Source organism: Primulina tabacum, unplaced genomic scaffold, assembly GCF_025594145.1.
Source record: "Primulina tabacum isolate GXHZ01 unplaced genomic scaffold, ASM2559414v2 Contig1008, whole genome shotgun sequence".
Taxonomy (NCBI): domain Eukaryota; kingdom Viridiplantae; phylum Streptophyta; class Magnoliopsida; order Lamiales; family Gesneriaceae; genus Primulina; species Primulina tabacum.
Genome location: NW_027460045.1, coordinates 12874 through 34293, shown reverse-complemented (window position 1 = coordinate 34293; position 21420 = coordinate 12874). Strand labels below are relative to the sequence as shown.

Below are 21420 nucleotides of genomic sequence, written 5' to 3'. Positions count from 1 at the left end.
AAACACAAGGATGATGCAGAAAGGTTCTCGGAGTCTTCTCCAGAGACTGATTCAGCAGAGGATTTGCAAGAAGACTTTCCAACTTCTCGTAAGATGATGTCTGAAGACATCCTTTTTCAAGTTATGAAGTCTTGGAAGAAATTACTTGGCCTGTAATATGAACAATCAGTTAGATTGTTCTTTTTTATTAGGACTAAGCTGCGGAATCATCCCGTTCAGCAACCACATCATGCCAAGAGGGGATTCCAGCAGATCTTAGTTAGGTTCCTGCTGAAGTACTTTGCAGTACTTCAAGCTGCTGATATCAACACAATGTAATAGATAAAAACAATGTAATGAATCTGGTTTTATGAATGAAATATCCTATTTTGTCATATTACTGTTTATCTACTGCTTTAACTTAATGCAAATAAGTGATTAAACAGTAACATGAAATAAGCAGAAGGAAGAGTGAGAAAACTTAGTCTGAAAATTTAATGCTCGATGACTCTTCATCTTCCTCAAGTCTTGTCTATAAGAGACGATAATTCTGCTCATAATGACAATTATATTCCAATGGGTTGTGAAAGCAGCACTCATGTTCCTCATCCTTTCTGGACACCTCAAATTCTGCAAGAATTAAAACAAGGTGCAGAAGATTTCATTTTGATGAGGTTATGTCCATTTGGACTATTATTCATGATCTCCAAGAAATCAACACTGGAGAATTTCCTGCTTCGGCCAGACAGAGGTCACTAGCAAGAAGGTTCAAGAGGCTTGCTCGAGTTGATCACATATCCGAGCTGGTCAAGGATGATGTGCTGAACCACATGCTGCTGTCAAGAGAGTGGGAGTGGCTTGACTTTTCATCAATTCTGAAAACTTACGGAATATGAGGAGTCATGATTTGAATAACTGGTTTAGAATGTTGCAATATGCTGTAGAAAGAAATTTGAATCAAGTTGTAAGACGTCGATTTCATTCTTAATAAAATATCAGTAGTTACCACAAATTGTCTCCTTTTCTTATGAACCCGCTGATATTAGATGAGTAACAAATATCTGACAGCAAACATCAAACTGATAGCAACAATATACTCAATTTAAGTCAATTAAACCAAGAACATTTCGAAAATAAGAAAACTTATTCTCAGGCAGAGGCTTTGTAAAGATGTCTGCTGCTTGTTGATCAATAAGAACATATTCCAGACGAACGTCCTTCTTCTGCACATGATCTCTAATAAAATGGTGTCTGATATCTATGTGCTTTGTTCTGGAATGAAATACTGGATTTTGCGTGATTGATATAGCATTTGTATTGTCACAGAATATGGGTGATTCAGAAGCATGAAATCCATAGTCTTTAAGCTGTTGTTGCATCCACAATATTTGAGAACAGCAGCATCCAACAGCGAGGTATTCTGCTTCTGCAGTAGACGTAGCTATGGAAGTGTGCTTTTTACTAAACCAGGAGATCAGCCTATCACCAAGAAATTGACAAAAACCACTTGTGCTTTTTCTGTCTAGTTTACAACCTACATAATCAACATCTGAATATCCAATAAGATTAAAATATGAATCATTAGGATACCATAAGCCGACATTTTGAGTTCCCTTTAAGTACTTCAGAATACGTTTAGCAGCAATATAATGTGACTACTTAGGGTTAGATTGAAATCTAGCACAAATGCAAACAACAAACATAATATAAGGTCTACTGGCAGTAAGATATAACAGAACCAATAAGACCTTGATACTGAGTTATCTCTACTGGAATTCCACTATCATCCTTATCAAGTTTAGTTGATGAGCTCATTGGAGTGGAAGCAGCAGAGCATGCTTCCATGCCAAACTATTTCAGTAGCACCTTGGTATACTTAACTTGATTTATGAAAATTTCAGTATCAAGTTGCTTGATCTATAGTCCTAGGAAGAATGTTAATTCTCCCATCATGCTCATTTCAAACTAATCCTGCATTAACTCAAACTTTGCACATAATTTGGGGTTAGTTGAACCAAAAATAATGTCATCAACATAAATCTGTACTAACAGAATGTGCTTATTCTTAACTATGGTAAATAGAGTCTTATGTGTCGATTGTAAAATCATGATTGACAAAAATTGTGATAGAGTGTCATACCATGCTCTTTGGTGTCTGCTTTAAAACATACAGGGCTTTGTGTAATTTAAATACATGATGAGGTAAGAAATGATCGATAAAACCTGGAGGTTGTTCAATGTAGACCTCTTCTTGCAGTAGACCATTTAGGAATGCGCTTTTCATGTCCATCTGATTAACTTTGATATTTTTGAAAGCAGCAAATGCTAAAAATATTCTGATCGCTTCAAGCCTTGCTACTGGTGCATAGGTTTCATCATAGTCTATTCCTTCTTCTTGTCTGAAACCTTGAGCTATCAGTCTTGCTTTATTTCTGACTACAGTGTCTTCTTCATTTAGCTTGTTTCTAAATACCCACCGGGTTCCAATAATGGCTTGATGAGATGGTCTGGGTACAAGAAACCAAACTTCATTTCTTTTAAATTGATTTAGCTCTTCTTGCATAGCTTCAATCCAACTGGGATCCAGAAGAGCTTTTTCAATTTTCTTTGGTTCATCCTGAGAGATAAAAGCAACATACATATATTCATTAATCATTTGCCTTCTGGTTCTCAACGGGGTTCCTGGATTACCAATAACCAAATATGGAGGATGGGATTTTCTCCAAACGAAAGGGTTTAAAGAAATTTCTTCCTTGTTTGATGTATTCGAAATAGGCTCAGCCCAAGCAGTAGCAGGTTCTGGAGTGTTCACTTCTGGTTATGGTAAATCTTGTGTCTGAACAATTGGTTCTACCAGAGGAATGTCTGGTTCTGGATTTTGAGCATCTTTAACACTAGGTTCTGTATCATGTTCACTATCCAGTTTCAGATGAATCCTATCTAACCTGTTACTTAGATTTGACACGTTAGAAATTCCAGAGCACGGCTATCTTCATCAAAAACAACATAAACAGATTCTTCAACATTAAGAGTTCTATTATTGAAAATTCTAAAAGCTTTGCTTACTGCTGAATAACCAATAAACAGTCCAGCATCTGATTTTGAATCAAATGCAGACAAATAATTTTTACCATTGTTGTGCACAAAACATCTACAACCAAATACATGAAAGTAAGATACATGAGGCTTACTTCCTTTCCATATCTCATATGGAGTCTGATTGTGCCTTTTGTTGATCATGGTTCTATTTTGTGTGTAGCATGCTGTGTTGATTGCTTCTGCCCAGAAGCGCTGAGAGATGTCTGCATCATCTAGCATTGTTCTAGCAGCTTCTTTAAGAGTTCTGTTTCTCCTCTCAGCTACTCCATTTTGTTGAAGCGTTCTGGCAGCTGAATATTCATGATGAATGCCCTGTTCATCCAAATATAACTCAAGAATCTTGTTAGTAAACTCAGTGCCCCGATCATTTCTGATTTTAATAACAGAAACTGATTTTTCATTTTGAATCTTTTTCAGAAGCTTGATCAGGAGACTACTGGTTTGATCTTTTCTAGCAAGAAATATTACCCAAGTAAATCTGGAAAAGTCATCAACAACAAAAAGTGTATATTTCATTCCCCCTAAACTCATGATAGGGATTGGACCAAACAAGTCCATATGCAATAATTCCAAACACCTTGAAGTTGATTTAATACCTTTATTCTTGAAGCTAGATCTCACTTGCTTGCCAAGTTGACATGCAGAGCAAACATGATTCTTAACAAAGTTAATATCAGGCAAACCGTCAACTATATTTTGCTTCTTGAGTTTGTCTATTGACTTGAAGTTCAGGTGATTCAATCTCTTGTGCCATAGCCAATGTTTTATCACTAAGAGAAGCAACTAAACACGTAGGAACATTAATAGGATCTGTATTCCAAGAAACTTTGTATGTGTTGCCTTATCTTTTTCTAGTTAATACATTAGAATCATCAGAATTTTTAACTGTGCATGTGTGCTTCTGAAAAGCCACAGAATAACCATTATCACACAGTTGACTAATGCTAATCAAGTTGTAGCAAAGATTTTCAACTAATAGTACATCATTGATAGTAATGTTACCATGGATAATCTTACCCTTACCCACGGTTTTACCTTTTGAGTTATCTCCAAATGTTATCTTTGGTCAAGTATAAATTATTACTTCTGATAGTAGATTTTTCTGTCCAGTCATATGTCTGGAACATCCACTGTCCAGATACCATGTGGAGCTGTCCAATCCTTATCAGTCCTTTAGGAACCCACATTTATACAATTCTAGGTGACCTTGTACTTCGGGTATCCAAAGCGGTGTGTGCAACAGAAGGTATGCTATTTCTAATAGAATGCATCTTAGAATGTTGTTCTTCCCTTCTGTTTTTGTTGTCTGGTATGTATCTCTTCTGAACAGTTCTAGAATTATAGTGATGGTAGTTTTTAACCTTCATAGAGGATTGTCGTCCTGAGTTGAATCCTCTGCTGGATCCATAACTCTGGTGAACTCTTCCCTTAGGTTCAACATAACCCAGACCATAATGCTTCCTTCTGTTTGTCTGATCTATAGTCCTTTCAACTTGAACAGTTGGTACTTCAGGTTCATATACCACACTGGTTTCGACAAAGTGAATGAATTTCCCTTTGCCTTTATCCAGTTGTAGCTTAGTACTTGTTTCAGAAATGCTTTCATTATTGCTGAATCCGAGACCACTTCTGTCACCGGATTGCTTCTGCAACTCTTGCATCTTCTCTAAAGAAATAGAAGACTTGTTCAATGCATTTACCAGAATAGATAACTTCTGATTCTCAGACTTCATCGTTTGATAATCTGCAATAAACCTGGCATTCTCAGTTCTTAACTTACTTATTTCAACTTTTAAATCATTGCAGCTATTTCTCTTGCAACAAGCAAACTTACTGACTTGATCATTTAAGTTTTGATTTTCAGTCTTAACCTCCTCGAATGACTGAGAAAGTCTCGAGTACTCTTCCACCATGTCCATGCAGTGCTTTAAATCAATCAGTTCGTGTAAATTCGTCAGAGTCAAGTCATGTACCTCTACAGATGTCGAGGTTGGTTCAATATCTTCCATGAGACATTTGATCTCTTCTGCATCACTTTCGCAAGAATGACTCTCTGAGTCAGAGGACTCAGAACTTCCAGTTCGAACTCATAAGCTTTTAAGTCAGCGAACAAGTCATGTAGCTCCAATATTTAAAGACTCTCATAGCCATTGTTTTAACGTCCCATTCCCTGGGTAAAGCTCTCATAAGTTTGAGTGCTATCTCTCTGTTGCCATGCTCTTTGCCAAGAGCTGCTAGTTCATTAACCAAGCTACTGAAACGTTCATCAAACTCACTTAGAGTTTATCCAACTTTCATTTTGAGATTCTCAAATTTCTGCATTGTTACAGACAGTTTATTCTCTTTCGTCTGCTCATTTCCTTCACAGATTTGGATGAACTTTTCCCAAATCTCTTTAGCAGTAGAACACATCTTGATCTTGCTGAAGGTATTTTTGTCGAGGTTTTTGTAAAGAATGTCCTTCGCAACATTATCGAGATTGGCTTTCTTATATCTTCACCAGTCCATTCACTTCTGTGCTTTTCAACCATTTGAGGCGCTCCCTCAGTAACAACAACAGTAGTGTTAGATTTTAAGATCTTCAAAGGACCATCTGGGCTGCAGATGAGCTTGCATCCGGATCTTCCAGTCATCAAAGTATTCTTTTGAGAACATGGAAACCTTGCTGAAATGTGCCATAACTGTTGTAAATAGAGAACAATAGAAATCTGCTCTGATACCACATGTTGAGGATCAATATGGAGTTTAGAGGGGGGGGTGAATAAACTCTATTCCTTTGACGGTCGTTTATGCAAAGGGGTGCTAGAATCCTGTTAGAGATTGTAGCAAATCTTGTTCAAATGTATAACCAGCAGACCACAATATAGTGCGGAAACGATCTGATGGTTTAAGGGTGTATAATGATAAAATAGTAAGCAGTAGACGATGGTTGTTTATGGAAGTTCCAAGATGAAATCTTCTATGTATCCTCTTCTTCTGTTTCCAGAAGGTATTACTAAAAGACTTGGTTTTTACAGTACAACACTTGTATACACCCACTTCAGTAGGACTTATCCTTTGCCTACTGAAACTCTTAGTTTCTCAACACAATCAAACCGATACAACAAGGTTCTGGAAAAGACTCTTTTCCAGTTTACAAACTCTTCTCAAATATGTAATAACGCGATAATGATTGTAGAGAGAGTAAGAAACAGTCAGCACAATATGATCTCAAAAGATCAGATAACTATTATGAAGCGTGTGCTACTTTTCTATATATTGAGCTTTAAAGATGATAAGAAAATCTAAGTGCTCAAATCAACGTACGTATGTTAGAGAATAAGCTCGTAGTTTTTGGTAACTTGTAAACGTCGTTGATCTTGCGTTTATATAGAAGTCTTGAATCTAACGTCTATAAAAAAAATGGCTTCTGTGACTTCTGATAAAATCAGCTTTATTTATTGCCTAAAAGAGTTCCTGCAAAAGCTTCAGAACAATCAGTCTTGTTTTATACCAAAATAGGTAAGGCGTATTAAATGACTTAGTTCAGCATTAATGAAGCATTTAATACTCGTACTTGGTAGAGTAACGGTAACATTTAATATAAGATCGATTGGTTCTGATTCTAGAAAAGAGTCAAGTTCTGCTTCTGTTTCTCTAAGCGAATAAGTACTCGCAGAGAACTGCTTTTGTAAAAGCGATAGGGGAACTATTGGTTTTATACTAACTACTGCTTTAAACTATCTTCAGGTTTTTATTCACACGATCTACTGGTTTTGACTATCATCACCACAATTAAATTAAGTCTATCAAAATCTTTTTTTTCCATGGATTCTGATATCATATTAGTTTAAATCCATTCTAGTATCTGATTCTTATTTTAGACAAGTGAAATACTATTATATGGTCCACCAATTTATCGAACTTTTTCAACTTGATCTGAACTCTTTTTTCATAGTTAGATTGATAGTCGTCTGGGCTGATGAGAGGGGTTCAGTTGGTTCAATCAAAAAACTTTCCCTTAGATATCAGATCAATCTGAGTCAGACCATATCTGTCACGCCCCGGAACAGAGACGTGCCATCGGCGTTGTTTAACAATTTAAAATCGTGTAACAACAAGCCACGTAGTACATCAAATAGCCAAAAGTCAGTCTATTACATAAATCAATAATCGTCTTTACAATGCGATTACAACGAAATGCGGAAGCGTAAAATAACTAAAAGATAGAATGACAGGACTGGTCTTGAATTGGTTTGGCTTCATCACCATCCCCAAAAATATTCTTGTTCTTATCTTTGATTTGTTCCTCTTTTGTATCTGGGGTGGGAATGTAAGGGATGATTATTTGGTAAATACTCAGTAAATAGGGGTCGATCGGGCATAACAAATATCAAGGTTAGAATTATACGAATACATTATCATAATTTCAATCATAAGGATGTTGAATCGAATACGAATTAGATACAAAAATAGCACTGAAAATCATCTCATTTCAATGGTTTACTTATCAGTCCCCTATATGTTACTTCTCTAAGGGGCGAGGCCAAAAGAATGGTTATTATATCCCACCGCATCAGGGTCTTAAACAAAACATATCAAATATCAGAATTTCCTTGCCATTTCTAATTCGAATATTTACAGTGCATTTCAAATATTTCAAACATGCTTTCAAATATTATACTAATATCAACAACAAATTTTCAAAAACTTTCATAACAAATAGGAACAAATATATATCATGTTGTACGTAAAAGTATAGTAAAAGCCCACTTACTTGATGATAGTCTTCAAAGATTTGTGGGAAAGACAACTAAAATTCAGACACGAAAGCTGCTGGACTGCGTCGAACCGGACAAGAATTCGGCTGCTGCGGTGCTTCGAAAATGGACTAGAACGAGTTGCTGAAATGCTGCTGGAAGGTGTGATTTATCCTACCCTTTGGCTACTATTTATAGGCTCATGGAAGGGAGGTGAAAATGCTACCGTTACAACCATGTTTATGGCATTCTTAATGGCCTTAAACACCATTAACATGTTGTTATGACTCTTCAAATTCTTCTTTGAATTCATGACTAGAATGTGTTTTTAATTCATGGCTTTGTGTGTTAATTCTTTGGGTCTTCACATCCTTCCCACCTTATGAGGAGTTTCGTCCTCGAAACTTTGCTATACTCGATCCTCAATGAGATAAGGGTATTGTTCTCGCATCTTTTCTTTCAATTCCCAAGTAGCTTCTTTTTCGGTGTGATTGGACCATTGTACTTTGACGATGTCATGTCAGCATTTTCTCCCGCCATATCCATATTTTTCGGTATCATATCAGCACTCCGACGAAATAAGATTGAAAAAAAAACAAAATTATTGTACCAAAACCAAAATTTGAATATTTAATGGACCAAAATTGTTTTCCCAAAAAGTTAATTTATACATCCGTTGTGGCTAAACCTACAACTCAGGTGGTGTGTTTCCATTATTTTCCTTGCACGCAGATACCAAAGAAGGATGTGAAACAAATAGCAGAATTTTACCTGCCCACATACAAGTGAAGCTTATCGCCATCCCCAAGAATCAACTAAATGGCATATCTCAAACGGAGGCACAATGCTCGATTAATCGTGGGAGAGAAGAAAAACCGGAAGTCATGGAGATGAAATAGACTCAATAAAGTTTTAAGTTATTGATGGAAACATAATAAACAGGTATTGATGGAAATTAATCCAGATTTGAAATATCCATACATGTCCTCCTTATGGTAAAATTTTACGTATGTAATGTCTTTTGATTTATACTGGCAACGTGACAATTATAGATAATTTCACAATTGTGAAAAAATGCCCATTTCCCATCCGTATACATTTATAGATATATCTATAGAAAATTAATATTTCAAAATTAATATATGTGATGGAGTTTTGCCAAACTCCACCACTCTTGGAGGATGTTGCAAATTAATTTGCAGCGTTTGCCAAAATGGACAGAGGACGCTAGCCTTTTAATTTTTAATCATTATTATTTTATATAAAACTTTGAAACATCTCTCGTTTTTTTAAAAAAGGACTTATGACAACAACAAAAAAAATGAGAGTTGAAGATTTCGATAATTTAAAAGATATCCTTAAAATAGTGGATCAATCATTTTTTTAAAAATTCTTTATTTATAAAATCTGATGTAATTTACCTTTTTTAAAAAAATTATTTTTAAACAATTTTAAATATACGTTGATTTATTTTTAAAAAATAAAAAATTTGTGCATGTGTGTCCATCACCTTTAAAAAAATAAAATAAAGTTAACCAACACATATTTAAATAAATAAAAAATACTTTGATTCATAAAACATTCCATCATTTTAAGGCGATCTATCTTTCAAATTATCGAACTTAAACTTCAACTCTCATTTTTGAAATGTGGTCTCATGTTTCATGTTTTTAAATAAGAGATGTGTCCAAGTTCTAAAAGAATAAATGAAAAAAATTTTAAAAAAAATTTGTTAGTTTAGTTTTCAAAAAAATAAATAAAGGTGCATGTGTATTGGTCCGATTATTTTTATTTTATTTTTACTAGTAATGTTGTTAATAAAAAAATAATGATAGTTGGAATATGCAAATTCTTGAATTTTCGTATGAAAAATCTTGAATTTGTGCTCTTTTTATTTTTGTAAAACAAATTATTTATTCATTTTAATATACGTTGATTTAGTTTTCAAAAAAATTAAAGGAAGTGTGTGTTTCGATCAACTTATTTTTTATTTTTAAAAACTAATGAATTTGAGTTCAAACTTCCAATTTTTGCATGTGGATTAATTTGAAACATAGATAGGAATGACAACTTTCCCCACGGGTTTGGGGCCCCGCGGGGAAAGCCTGAAACGGGGATGAGGATCCCCGAATTTTTCGGGTTCGGAGATTTAAAAAAATCCCCGATGTAATTCGAGCGGGTATGAGATTACTATCCTCATCTCCGAAATCCCCGAACCCGCCCCGAAAATAATATCAATAATAAAATAATAGTATTATTAATATTAATAATATAATAATAATATTATTTTTAAAAATATTAATAATCTTATTATTATTAATATTGATATTGATATTAATATTAATATTAATATTATCTCTAATAATAATAGATAATAATAAGTTTTGATTTGAGAAAAATCTCCAAATTCGTCATCGTCTTACCATAATAATATTTTTGAAACGGGGATAGGGGCGGGGATGAGAATTTGATCCCTGAAGTTTCGGGTTTGGGGATTCCCCGAACCCGAAAAAGCGGGGATTGAGACGGATATGGGGGTGATGATGGAATTCGGGGATGGGGGTGGGGATGGGGATGGCAAACCCGTCCCGGTCCATTGCCATCCCTAAACATAGATCATCTTAAAATGGTGAACCAGTCAAATATTTAAAAAAAAAACATATTTTTAAAATATTAAGCTATTTATCTTCCGAAAAAATTTATATTCTTTCAATTTTTTTTAAATTTCTTTTATTTATTTTAATATGTGTTGGTTTAATTTTCAAAATATTAAAAGAAAGTATGTGTGTGTAGGTCTACTTATTTTTTATTTTAATTTTTTTCTAATAATAATAATAATAATGATAATAAATATTTTTTTAAAATATAAAAAGAACACAAATTTAAGAGTTTTTCGTACAAAAATTCAAGAATTTGCATATTCCAACTATTATTATTATGATAATTATTACTAAAATAAAATTAAAATAAGCGGATCCATACACATACACTTTTCTTTACTTTTTCGAAAACTAACCAACGCATTTTTTAAGAGTAAGTCTCTTATGAGACGGTTTCACGAATCTTTATCTGTGAGACGGGTCAACCCTACCGATATTCAAAATAAAAGTAATACTCTTAGCATAAAAAAATAATACTTTCTCATGATGACCCAAATAAGAGACCCGTCTCACAAAATGCGATCCGTAAGACTGTCTCACACAAGTTTTTGCTTTTTTTCAATTGTTCTTCATCATTATTATTGTTTTTTTAGAACTAACGTCACACGTCTCTTATTTAAAAAATAAGATGTCAGGATCAAGATAGGAAATTTAGAGGAGGTGAATAAATTTTCTTTCATAGCTTTATTGTGTTAACAATGCTGAAACTTTCTTCGTATCATACGAGTATCCACTGTGCGGAAGAAGACTTATTGAAACTGATTTGAACAAAAGCCTATTTAGTTGGATGGTTAATAAAAGGTAGACTGAATGATAAACGAACGCATAGATGCTTATGGATGTTCGGAGAATTTAATACTCCTACGTCTTCTCTCCATTTCTTGATTTTATAATAATTGGAATTTTTATATTTAAAAAATTAACATAAACTTTCTTATAGACCAGATATATAAATTAATGGGAACCGTAGTAGCCAGTAATTTATAATAAATTAGTGTTCCATGGCACATGATACATGTCATATTAACTTTTTTTCTTTGATAATTTGGTGTAAAATACATATATTATTTTATTAGAATATGATATTTATAGATTACTGATTAGATAAAATTTACTAAGATATTTTGAATTTTTAGATAAATTATAGATAAATTGGAGAAAAATCCGAAAAAATAGAGAGACATATAAAAATTACTAATAAACGTACACCAACAAAATTAACTAACAAATATTACGAATAAAAAAATGTAAAAAACTTTTGTACCACATCAACATATCAAATTTAGTTAATATGATACGTTAAAGTATAATAATATATATAATATAGATTATGACTTAGACAGCAAAATGCATGCAGCTCTCTTGGGTGGCATGGATTTCAGGGAATGTGTCCTAACTAAAACGTAATTTGACCAACGATTAATGATATCCGGCCTATTCTATAACAAATAAACAAATATATACACCATTCATACATATATGTTAATTTCCCTGATGCAACGATTATATATATATATATATATATATATATATATTAATGCAAAAAAAATTAATTTTGATTAAAACAATATGGCTTAATTTTATTTATATTATATGAAAAAAACAATTTATAGCAATTACTACAAACTAAGCTACTATAAATATGTTTGTCTCTGCATATGCACACTCCTACCCAAAGTGTAGCTTCTTGTTCTCAATCTTTTCAGGAAAAATGAATACAAAAATGGAGGTTGCACAAGGGGACGAGGCTTCTTTCTTATTCGCCATGCAACTAGCCTCTTTTTCAGTGCTACCTAATGTCCTCAAAGTGGCGCTGGAGCTCGACCTCCTTGAACTCATGAAGAATAAGGGGCCCGACGCCTTTATTTCACCAAGAGAACTCGCCGCGAAAATTCCCACCAACAATCCAGAGGCGCATAACATGGTGGACAGAATCCTCCGCCTGCTTGCGAGCTATTCTATTTTAAATTGTCGAGTGAAAACCCTGCCTGATGGCAGCGTTGAGCGGCTGTATTCCTTGGCTCCGGTCTGCAAGTTCTACACCAAGAATGATGATGGAGTTTCTCTAGCCCCTTTGTTGATCATGAGCCTAGACAGGGTTTACTTGGAGACTTGGCAAGTATCAACTACATTCCAACCTCTACACGTACTATATGTGTGCATGTGTAATCATTAATAATTGTATGTGTAGGTACCACCTGAAAGATGCAATTCTCGAGGGGGGACTTCCTGTTGAAAAAGTATATAAAATGAGCACATTCGAGTATCACGCCACAGATCCAAGATTTAACAAGGGTTTTAATATAGCAATGTCCAATTTTTCGACAATGTTGATGAAAAGAATTGTAGATACGTACGAGGGATTCAAGGGTCTGAGGACTTTGGTCGATGTTGGAGGTGGAATCGGTGGTTCCCTGCGCATGATCCTATCCAAGAATCCAACTATAAAGGGCATTAATTTTGATTTGCCCCACGTTATTCGAGACGCACCATCTTTTGCAAGTATGTGAAATATTTGTGTTGGTTCTTTGTAATGTATTTTAAATCGGTTCCATTGAAATATTTGTGTTTGGAGCTCGCTTTTTAATTTAATTTGATGGTTTACGTGAAACTTAAACTTGGCCGACCTTTTTGTATTGATCAGGCATGGAGCACATGGGTGGAGACATGTTCGTTAGTGTTCCGAAAGGCGAAGCCATTATCATGAAGGTGAAATTGTTTTCATCATATAATATATGTGCGTGTTTGTGTATGTATATGTATATGTATATTCATCATTTTGTTAGCCTTCTAAATTGTTCAGCAATAATGATAATAATAATAAATGCTACACCTAAGTCATGTATGTGGAAGCGTGACTATAAAATAAACCTTTATAACAACTACTTTATATATGTTATTGTCTTTACGAAATGCTTAACTGATGCTATTATAGAAATTCATTGTAAACATCGCCAGCTCTTTTTTTTTCCCTTTTCAATGTGGCAATATAGTGGCATTATAAGAAAAATATATTTTATTCAATACATATAATTAAACCGTTGTTCACGTTAGTTTTCCACCCGTTTTAAAAAAAGGAATGCTTTTTCATAATTTTTGATTCCCAATAGTTTCTTACAACTTTGTAATAATATTTTTATGATTATTTTCTTATTAGACTGATTCAATTCTTTTTTTACCGAATCCACAGTGGATTCTTCATGACTGGAGCGATACGAATTGCATAAAAATACTGAAGAGATGCCATGAAGCACTTCCAAATAACGGAAAAATCATCGTTGTGGAGCATATCCTTTCAGAGACCCCAGCAGAAGATTTTAAATGTAATTTGCAATCTGACATGGTTATGCTAGCATTTAGTCCCGGTGGTAAGGAGAGGACAGAAAATGAATTTCATGCATTGGCGAAGCAAGCAGGATTCAAAGAATCTCGAACAGTTTGTTGTGTTCTCCCACTCTGGATCATGGAGTTTTATAAATAAATATAAAAAGAAATATTGAGTAGCTAAAGATAATTACCGTTTATAATAAAACTTTAGGCTTGCTATGACTTTTCTCCTAAAGATAATTACCGTTTTATAATAAAACTTTAGGCTTGCTACGACCCTTTTCTCTTTTACTCCTGTTAACATGCAAAAACTAATGGATAAATAATTGACGGCGTGTACACTGTGCTGGTGTTAAATAATGATCAATCTAGCTTATTGATCTCCCCTTAAATTCATTATGTATTTTGAATCGCATGCATATCGGCGATAAGTTCAACTTGAAGAATAAATTATATTTAGCTTCATCTAATGCCCGCCAGTTGTTTATTTATGCAATAAATTAAGACCAATATCTTTTTATTTTCCTAATAACAAAAATAATGTAACAAAAAATTATGACTAATTTCAACTGCATATATAAATTAAAATCGGATTTAAGTTATTGCAATTGCATAAAAGCGTCCACTGTAAGTAGGCGTCTCTTCCTTACTTACACATATTAGGATAATGTATTATTTCAAATTATTGCAATAATAATTATTAATCTTTAACAAGTGTTTGTTCCTAGACCGAAAGGTCATGGACTCTCTCGCCTTTATGGTATGACTCCCCTGACCAATTTTCCTGTTATACAGATTCTACTTCATAACAATAGCATAATCAGACATTTTCTCACTTCAAATATCTTTTCCTTATGGATCTAGCATCTATTTAATTTATCTTTTGATTATATGCTTCCTCAGTTTCTTTGCTGATCCAATAATGGTTTTAAATCTGAGAAATTCGCATTCGTAAAGACCATAGGGTGAAACAAATCTTTACCAATGACCATGTTTTTTTTTTTTTTGTGGCATGTGAGAATCATCTTGTTGATTTTCTCTTGAAAAATATTCTTAAAAGTACAATAAACTAGAGTGACATGATTAAACGAATCATAATGCTTATATTATATTTTTCTTTTCGACTCCTCTTTGAATGTTTGTACCCCATGACATATGTTTCAATATTTACTATATGAAAGCCGGCCACTATTAGTCACATCTTTGTATAATCTAGGATGATAAAGACGATTAGTAACAACATGCATATGGTTCCTTGATTGCTTTTCATTTCCAATGTGGTTCCCTAGCACATTGATTGATTCATCTTACCAGGCATCTCATCCCTTCTTTCATTGTGTTGTGAACCCTTCCTCTTGTTTGAGGAGCATAAATTTTTTGGTTGTGAAGTACACCAACCTTTAAAATCCTTGAACATGGTTATATATGGATTTTTTTTGTTACTCCCTCGACTCACCTCTTTGTTAATTGTATTATTACCATCTTTTACGAAAACATTTTGGTTTTTCAATAAATTCAGGGTATTTTGAATATTTTTAAACATACTTTAAATTTTCTAAACTAGCTAATATAATTAGATAAATACCAATATGAATATAGATATTAATCACTTCACATTGTAAAGTATGATAACATCATTACAAATATCACATAAAAATAGATAAATATCAATATGTACACATATATTTAACTAGATTTGATATAATACGAACACAAAATCAAATAATATATACATATGTATAATAAAAATAATATATTTATGAAATTGGTTTACTTAGGATTTTTTTCTGCAAAACTTTGAACCAAACTAATTTTTGATTTGGTGAATTTTATATAATGTGATCGATTAAATATCAAATCGATTTGGATTGGTTTGATTTCTGCTTACCCCTACTTTAAAAACAAACAATATTTTTAGCAAATGGCATATCTATGTGCGTTATATAACATGTATGACATAATTTTTTAACATATAATAATTAAGTGGGCAATAAAAGAATATGAAATATAACTCCTAGGAAGATTGGCTACCTTTTAGTATGAAAAATGAACAAACAAATATTTACCAACCAAAAGTTTTTCTAAAAATAAAATAAAATTTATCGATCTTTAAAAATTCAAAAATATATGAACAAGTATAAAATAAAAAATCTGAAAAAGTATCAAACAAAATGAAAAACCGAAATGTATCTGTTGGGTTGAGAAACACAAGCAATCATGATTTCGATGATAACAAATTTTGTTATTTGACTTTTTAATATATTACTCAAGTGTCAAGTTGTTAGTTCAAGTGGGAAGCTGAAATTTGAAATAAAAAAAGATTAAAATATGGCGAGCTGCTGTGTTTTGATGATATCTCATAGCTCAGTGATGAAAATGACAAACCACTAAAACGACCGAATAGAGAACTCAATTTTCCACAAGTCCTACTTCACAAAATCTAAGTAAGTTCAGATATTATCTAGGCGAAATATTAGTCGTAAGATCGACCTGACAGAAATAGAAACACAATCAGCTCAGTCTGACCAGTTATGGTACATTGGTAATATCTCTAAGCTCAGTTATTCAAATGGAACTATTCAGTATGAGTTATGAAGATTATAAAATGAATAAAAATCATCTTAACAAGTCAAAAGTATAAATCAAATAAAAATAATAATAAACCATAATGAATTTGATGATTCTGCACTGAATAAAGAACATGTTCTAGATTACTAATTGTCTGATCTGTTGTGAATATCTATCTCATAAGAACTTGAAATTGTGTGATTCTTGATTCCATGGAAAGCCAAGAGAAATGCTACAACTTTTATGTTTATCACTTTGCCCAAAAATCGATGAATCAAGAGTTTTATTCAAAAGAACAGAACATCTCGACTTAATCAGCTTGACTTGGTTCAGCTCAAGTCAAAGCAAAGAGATCGGACCAGGTCAAACCAAGCTGATATGATGGCATATCAGATCAGACCATCAACAACCTAGTTTCGCAAAATGGCCAGAAATACGAATGTGACTGTTGCAATATCTGAATCTGTACACAACATTTCCAAACGGTCATATTCTTTTATCTAAAATCTATATCACTATTGGAGGCCGTGAATACAACATATTGGAGATCAAATACAAATTTTGGAATGAGATTCAAATCATGGGCATTCTACATTAGCTAAAATGAGAGCAAACATAAGTGTGACTATACATTTGATATATACATACAATGAAAAATTCCTCACACACAATCACTAACACATACACATGAGAGTGGAGCATCAAAGTTTAGATGAATGAATATTAACAAAAAGACATTAAAGATTGTATTTGTAGTCTTGACACAAAAAACGTTAAATATTATGCGGATTGTGAGTTTACAACCTGCAATCGAGTGTGCTAGGAGTTTTAATTAAACAATAGATAAGTCTTAAGTTGAAATGAGTTTGTACAAAAAGTTGTATTGTCGCGTATTTTCCGCTGACAACTGCACGGTTGTCAAGTTTTAATAAAAGAGAGTAAAGTATCGTTCCCAGGATGAGTGTATATATAAAAATATATCAGTGCTTGTAGTTAAAATAGTCACTACTTTATCTAGAAGAATAAATTAAAGGTTGGTTTACTTAAAACGAATTAATTGTAAATAAATAGTAATCGAATAACCGAAGTGAGAAAATATAAATGATAGAAAATATCTAGAGGAGCAATTTCACTTAGTTTTCACGATAACTATTCCCGGTTGACTGTATATTCATGAATTCCATTCGTTCAATAGCCAAGAACATTTAATTATTTTATTCCCTTTCCCAAGTGACGAATAAATTGTATCATTCAAACTTAGACCCAAACATTCCTAAAAAAATAGAAGTTTAGATGATATAAGAAAACAATGATCTTATCTAGGCCTCGCTAAAGTTATACGCCTTCCGAACGATATAAACATTTAACGATGTCTCCATAATTCTAGTCCCTCTATCGAGTTTTAGAATTAATATGATAACAAACAATTTACGGCTAGTAAATTGAAATCGATAAGAACTAGGAAACACAATTAAACCAAAAGGAATTCAATCATATAAACAACTAAGTCAAAATTATCGTCTCAACAAAGCTACATCGTCCTCTAGAATTGAAAAGTTAGTGCATAATGAAATCTAAAAAAAACAAAGCATGTTTGAAGATTTAGACATCTCAACACAAGAATTAAAAAAGGTGAAAGATTAGATAACAAATCAAAAGTGGCGTCTTTGTCCTCAGATTCGTCGTTGAGATCAATCCTCGCGTTCCAATTTGTCTCCAATGTGTGCTCTCGTCTCTCATGTCCTTTCTCTCCCAAAAAATGGTTGCCCTCTCTTTGAAACCCTATTCTTCTTTTTATCCTTGTCTAGAGACCGTCAAATAAAGCCCAATTCTCCATTTTTCGCGTATGCTAGCGCCGCGGTGCTGCCTGTTTGTGAAGTCTAGGTGTAGAGCCGCAACGCTTGAGGTGTAGCACCTAGGCGCTTGTGGTTCAGTGATCCTGGCAGTGCGGCACTGGGTTGTAGCACCTCGACACTTTCCCTTCGACAGTCCTGGCGCTGCGGCGCTGCATATATGGCGCCTAGGCGCTTTTTTCCCCCTTCAAGCCTTAGCTCTGTGGCGCTTCTTCCTTGTCGCTGCGGCGCTTTGTTGGAATATTTGATGTTCACAATCTTGATTTTAATGTTAACAAAACTTGTTATTTGTTTCTAATGAATTTACCTAAGTGCGCAGAAGCTGAAACTGATCAAGATTCAAACGTATCAGTTATCGAGCCAAAACTGATGCTATCAAGACGCAAAACTGAAAGCGCCAACTGATTGTCCAAACTGAATCAGTTCAACTGATATATCAAAGACCAATTCAACTGATTGTCCAGCTGATAGATGGTTTAGAAGAAGATATTCAGAAGCCCGACCAGCTGATTAAGAGCTCAACTGATGAAGAGCCTAACTGACCAGTTCAACTGAAGCAGTGAAATCCGTTCAGATGACGAGCTAATAGAATGGTTCAGGAACATTTGAAGGTTCTTCAAACACAATATTCTCAATGAGCTGCAATATCTCATGTTCTAAGAATGTAAACACCGATGAATTAGATCGAGTTTGGTTTTAAACCAAGTGAAAAATACTCGAAATGATAATTCGTTAAGAAAGTTAATCAGTTTTATAACTTGTGCAACTGAATAACTGAAAATTACATGGGATCAGTCTCGGCTTATATAACTTCAGTTATGGAAAGAACTGATCTGATATCAGCTGAACTGATCAAATCAGTTAAGAACAAAAACAAGCAATTAAACAGAAATAACACAAGATAAGTTTATGGATGTTCGGAAACTTCAACTGCTCCTACGTCACCCCTTCTACCTCCTCAGGTAGGATACACTATAAGACTTTGATTTATACAATACCGTGTATAAACCCACTCAGATTAGGACTTACCCTACTTCCTAACTGAACTCCTAGCATAGACAGAAGGCAACACCTTCCAGCAAACACTTTTTAACGTCTGTGTGTCAAAGACTACATACACAAGTTTAATGTCTTTGTGAAAGACTCACTCAAGCAGCGCTCCCTTATTCATTTAACTCAGCTCAACTCTTTAAAGAAGGCCCAGCTACTAGGCTGGCTCGCTTTAGCTCTTAGCTCAGGAACTCTTTCTTTACTGATTCCTTGCTCATTAGCTCCATTCTCTCAAACAAGCTAGATATGCTCAATCAACTGATCTTTTAAGCTCTCCTCTCTGATATATGTGAGTAATAGTGTGTGAGTATGTGAGAATTGAACAATGAATACAACGGGAAGGTGTTCTCCACACACCGAGGAAAAAAGCTTCTAAACTAAGCTGATATAACTTTGGAGTGTTCCCTCGACTGGGCTGATTTTCGAGGCTGATTGCTTCCTTGTAATCTGATGTGCAATATGCGTGCCCTTCTTTTCTCTCTTGTTCATGCCCTTTTCTTTTCTCACTTATCTTCATCTTCTATTTATAGGCGGGAAGTTTGATCGTACAGTGAGACTCAATTATTTTATCCATTACATTTTGAATCTGTTCCTCGAAATATGTGTGTACTTTCCGAAAGCCATTCTGGAACTTTTTGGTTTTAAACATTGATGCAACGTCTATTATTGTCCTTTTACTGGACAATAACTTTAGTACCTTTCCCATTGAATAAGCTTGTCATGTTCTGCAACTTATTGGATCTAACTGATGCTCTAAACTGGTCATCTGAACTGATCTTCAGTTGGGCTGGTGAACTCAGTTGACTCGTCAGTTGAACTGATTTCACTCTTTCAGTTGAACTAGTCATCTGAGCTCTTCATCAGCTGACCAGGCTTCTGAAGATCTTCTATTGAACCACCGATCAGCTGGACAATCAGTTGAACTGGTTTACGATTCATCAGTTGAACTAGTTCAATTCGATTAATCAGTTTGTACTTTCAGTTTGCATTCTTCCATAGCTTCAGTTATGTTCAGCTAACTGCACACTTAGGTAAGTTCATTAGTAACAAAATAACTAGTTCTGTTAACATCAAGATCAAGTAAAATTGCGAACATGAAATGTTCCAACACGAGCCAACTAATTTCACCAAACCAGTTCAAGATCAGTTCAGCTGACCAATTCAGAACATCAGTTAAGAATCGATCAGTTTTTAGAACACGACAAGCTTATTCAAATGGAAACCAGCTGTGCGTATTGAGGAAAAGCTTATGTCCAGTCAAAGGACAATAATAGACATTGCAGCAGTGCTTAAAGCCAAAACATTCTAGAATGGCTGTCGGAAAGTACAAATATATTTCAAGGAACAGATTCAAATTGCAACGAACATATTTGATGAGTCTTGGTGTACGGTCTCATTTCCTCCATAAATACTAGACCAAGATGATTAATATATTAGAGGGTGTGGAAAAATAAGAGTGTGTGAAGATCACAAGAAGAAGGACATGCATACTGCACATCAGCTTACAAGCATTCAACACAGATTTGAGGGAACACTTCAAAGTGTTACAAGCTTAGATTAGAAGCACAATTCCCTCATTGTGTGAGAAAACTGTCATGTTGTATTCATAGATCAGTTGTAAAGGCCCGTATTTCGTATTCATAATTTGCGGAATTATTAAAAATTTTCTAAATAAATAATTATCTTGTCCCATTTAATTAAAGTAAATAAGTAAATAATTTTAACTTTAAAATAACAGCGGAAAAAAATATAGTTTTCAACCAACAATTTAAAAATAATTCAACGTAAACATCAACTTAAAAATAATCCAACGTATTAAAACTGAGTTTGAATAATAAAAAGTGCATAAATTAAATCATGAGGTCCTCGGGTTTACTACTGCTGTCCCAAGATCGCTCACTGGTCTCCGTCCGCGGTCCCGACCTCATCAATACCTACAACAATCAAGTCTAGTGAGTCTAAAGACTCAACATGTATATATCGTGAATAACAAGTAAATATAACATAAATCGCATGCATCATAAAAATAAAGTATCGTAGAGCGTATGGTGAAAATCGTATCATGAATAATTATAACTACGTGCATATCTGAAAATTCATACGTAAAAGCTTCTGTCATAACATATCATAATTTTCTGATAGAGA

The 21420-nt window shown here is 33.9% G+C and overlaps 1 protein-coding gene across 1 annotated transcript; it reads left to right on the top strand.

Moving 5' to 3' along the window:
* Nucleotides 1-12141: 12141 nt before the first annotated feature.
* LOC142535430 (caffeic acid 3-O-methyltransferase 2-like) lies at nt 12142-14269 on the top strand. The gene is made up of 4 exons (XM_075641783.1): nt 12142-12592; nt 12669-12979; nt 13122-13186; nt 13668-14269. Exons 1-4 carry the CDS (start codon nt 12189-12191, stop codon nt 13956-13958), a joined length of 1071 nt encoding a protein of 356 aa, XP_075497898.1. The 5' UTR covers nt 12142-12188; the 3' UTR covers nt 13959-14269.
* Nucleotides 14270-21420: the final 7151 nt, after the last annotated feature.

Bases quoted from the DNA above. Each gene is read 5' to 3' on its own strand.
- LOC142535430 (XM_075641783.1), top strand. From the start codon at position 12,189: ATGAATACAAAAATGGAGGTTGCACAAGGGGACGAGGCTTCTTTCTTA. The intron at 12,980-13,121 runs GTATGTGAAATA...TGTATTGATCAG, and splicing joins AGACGCACCATCTTTTGCAA to GCATGGAGCACATGGGTGGA. The intron at 13,187-13,667 runs GTGAAATTGTTT...CCGAATCCACAG, and splicing joins GCGAAGCCATTATCATGAAG to TGGATTCTTCATGACTGGAG.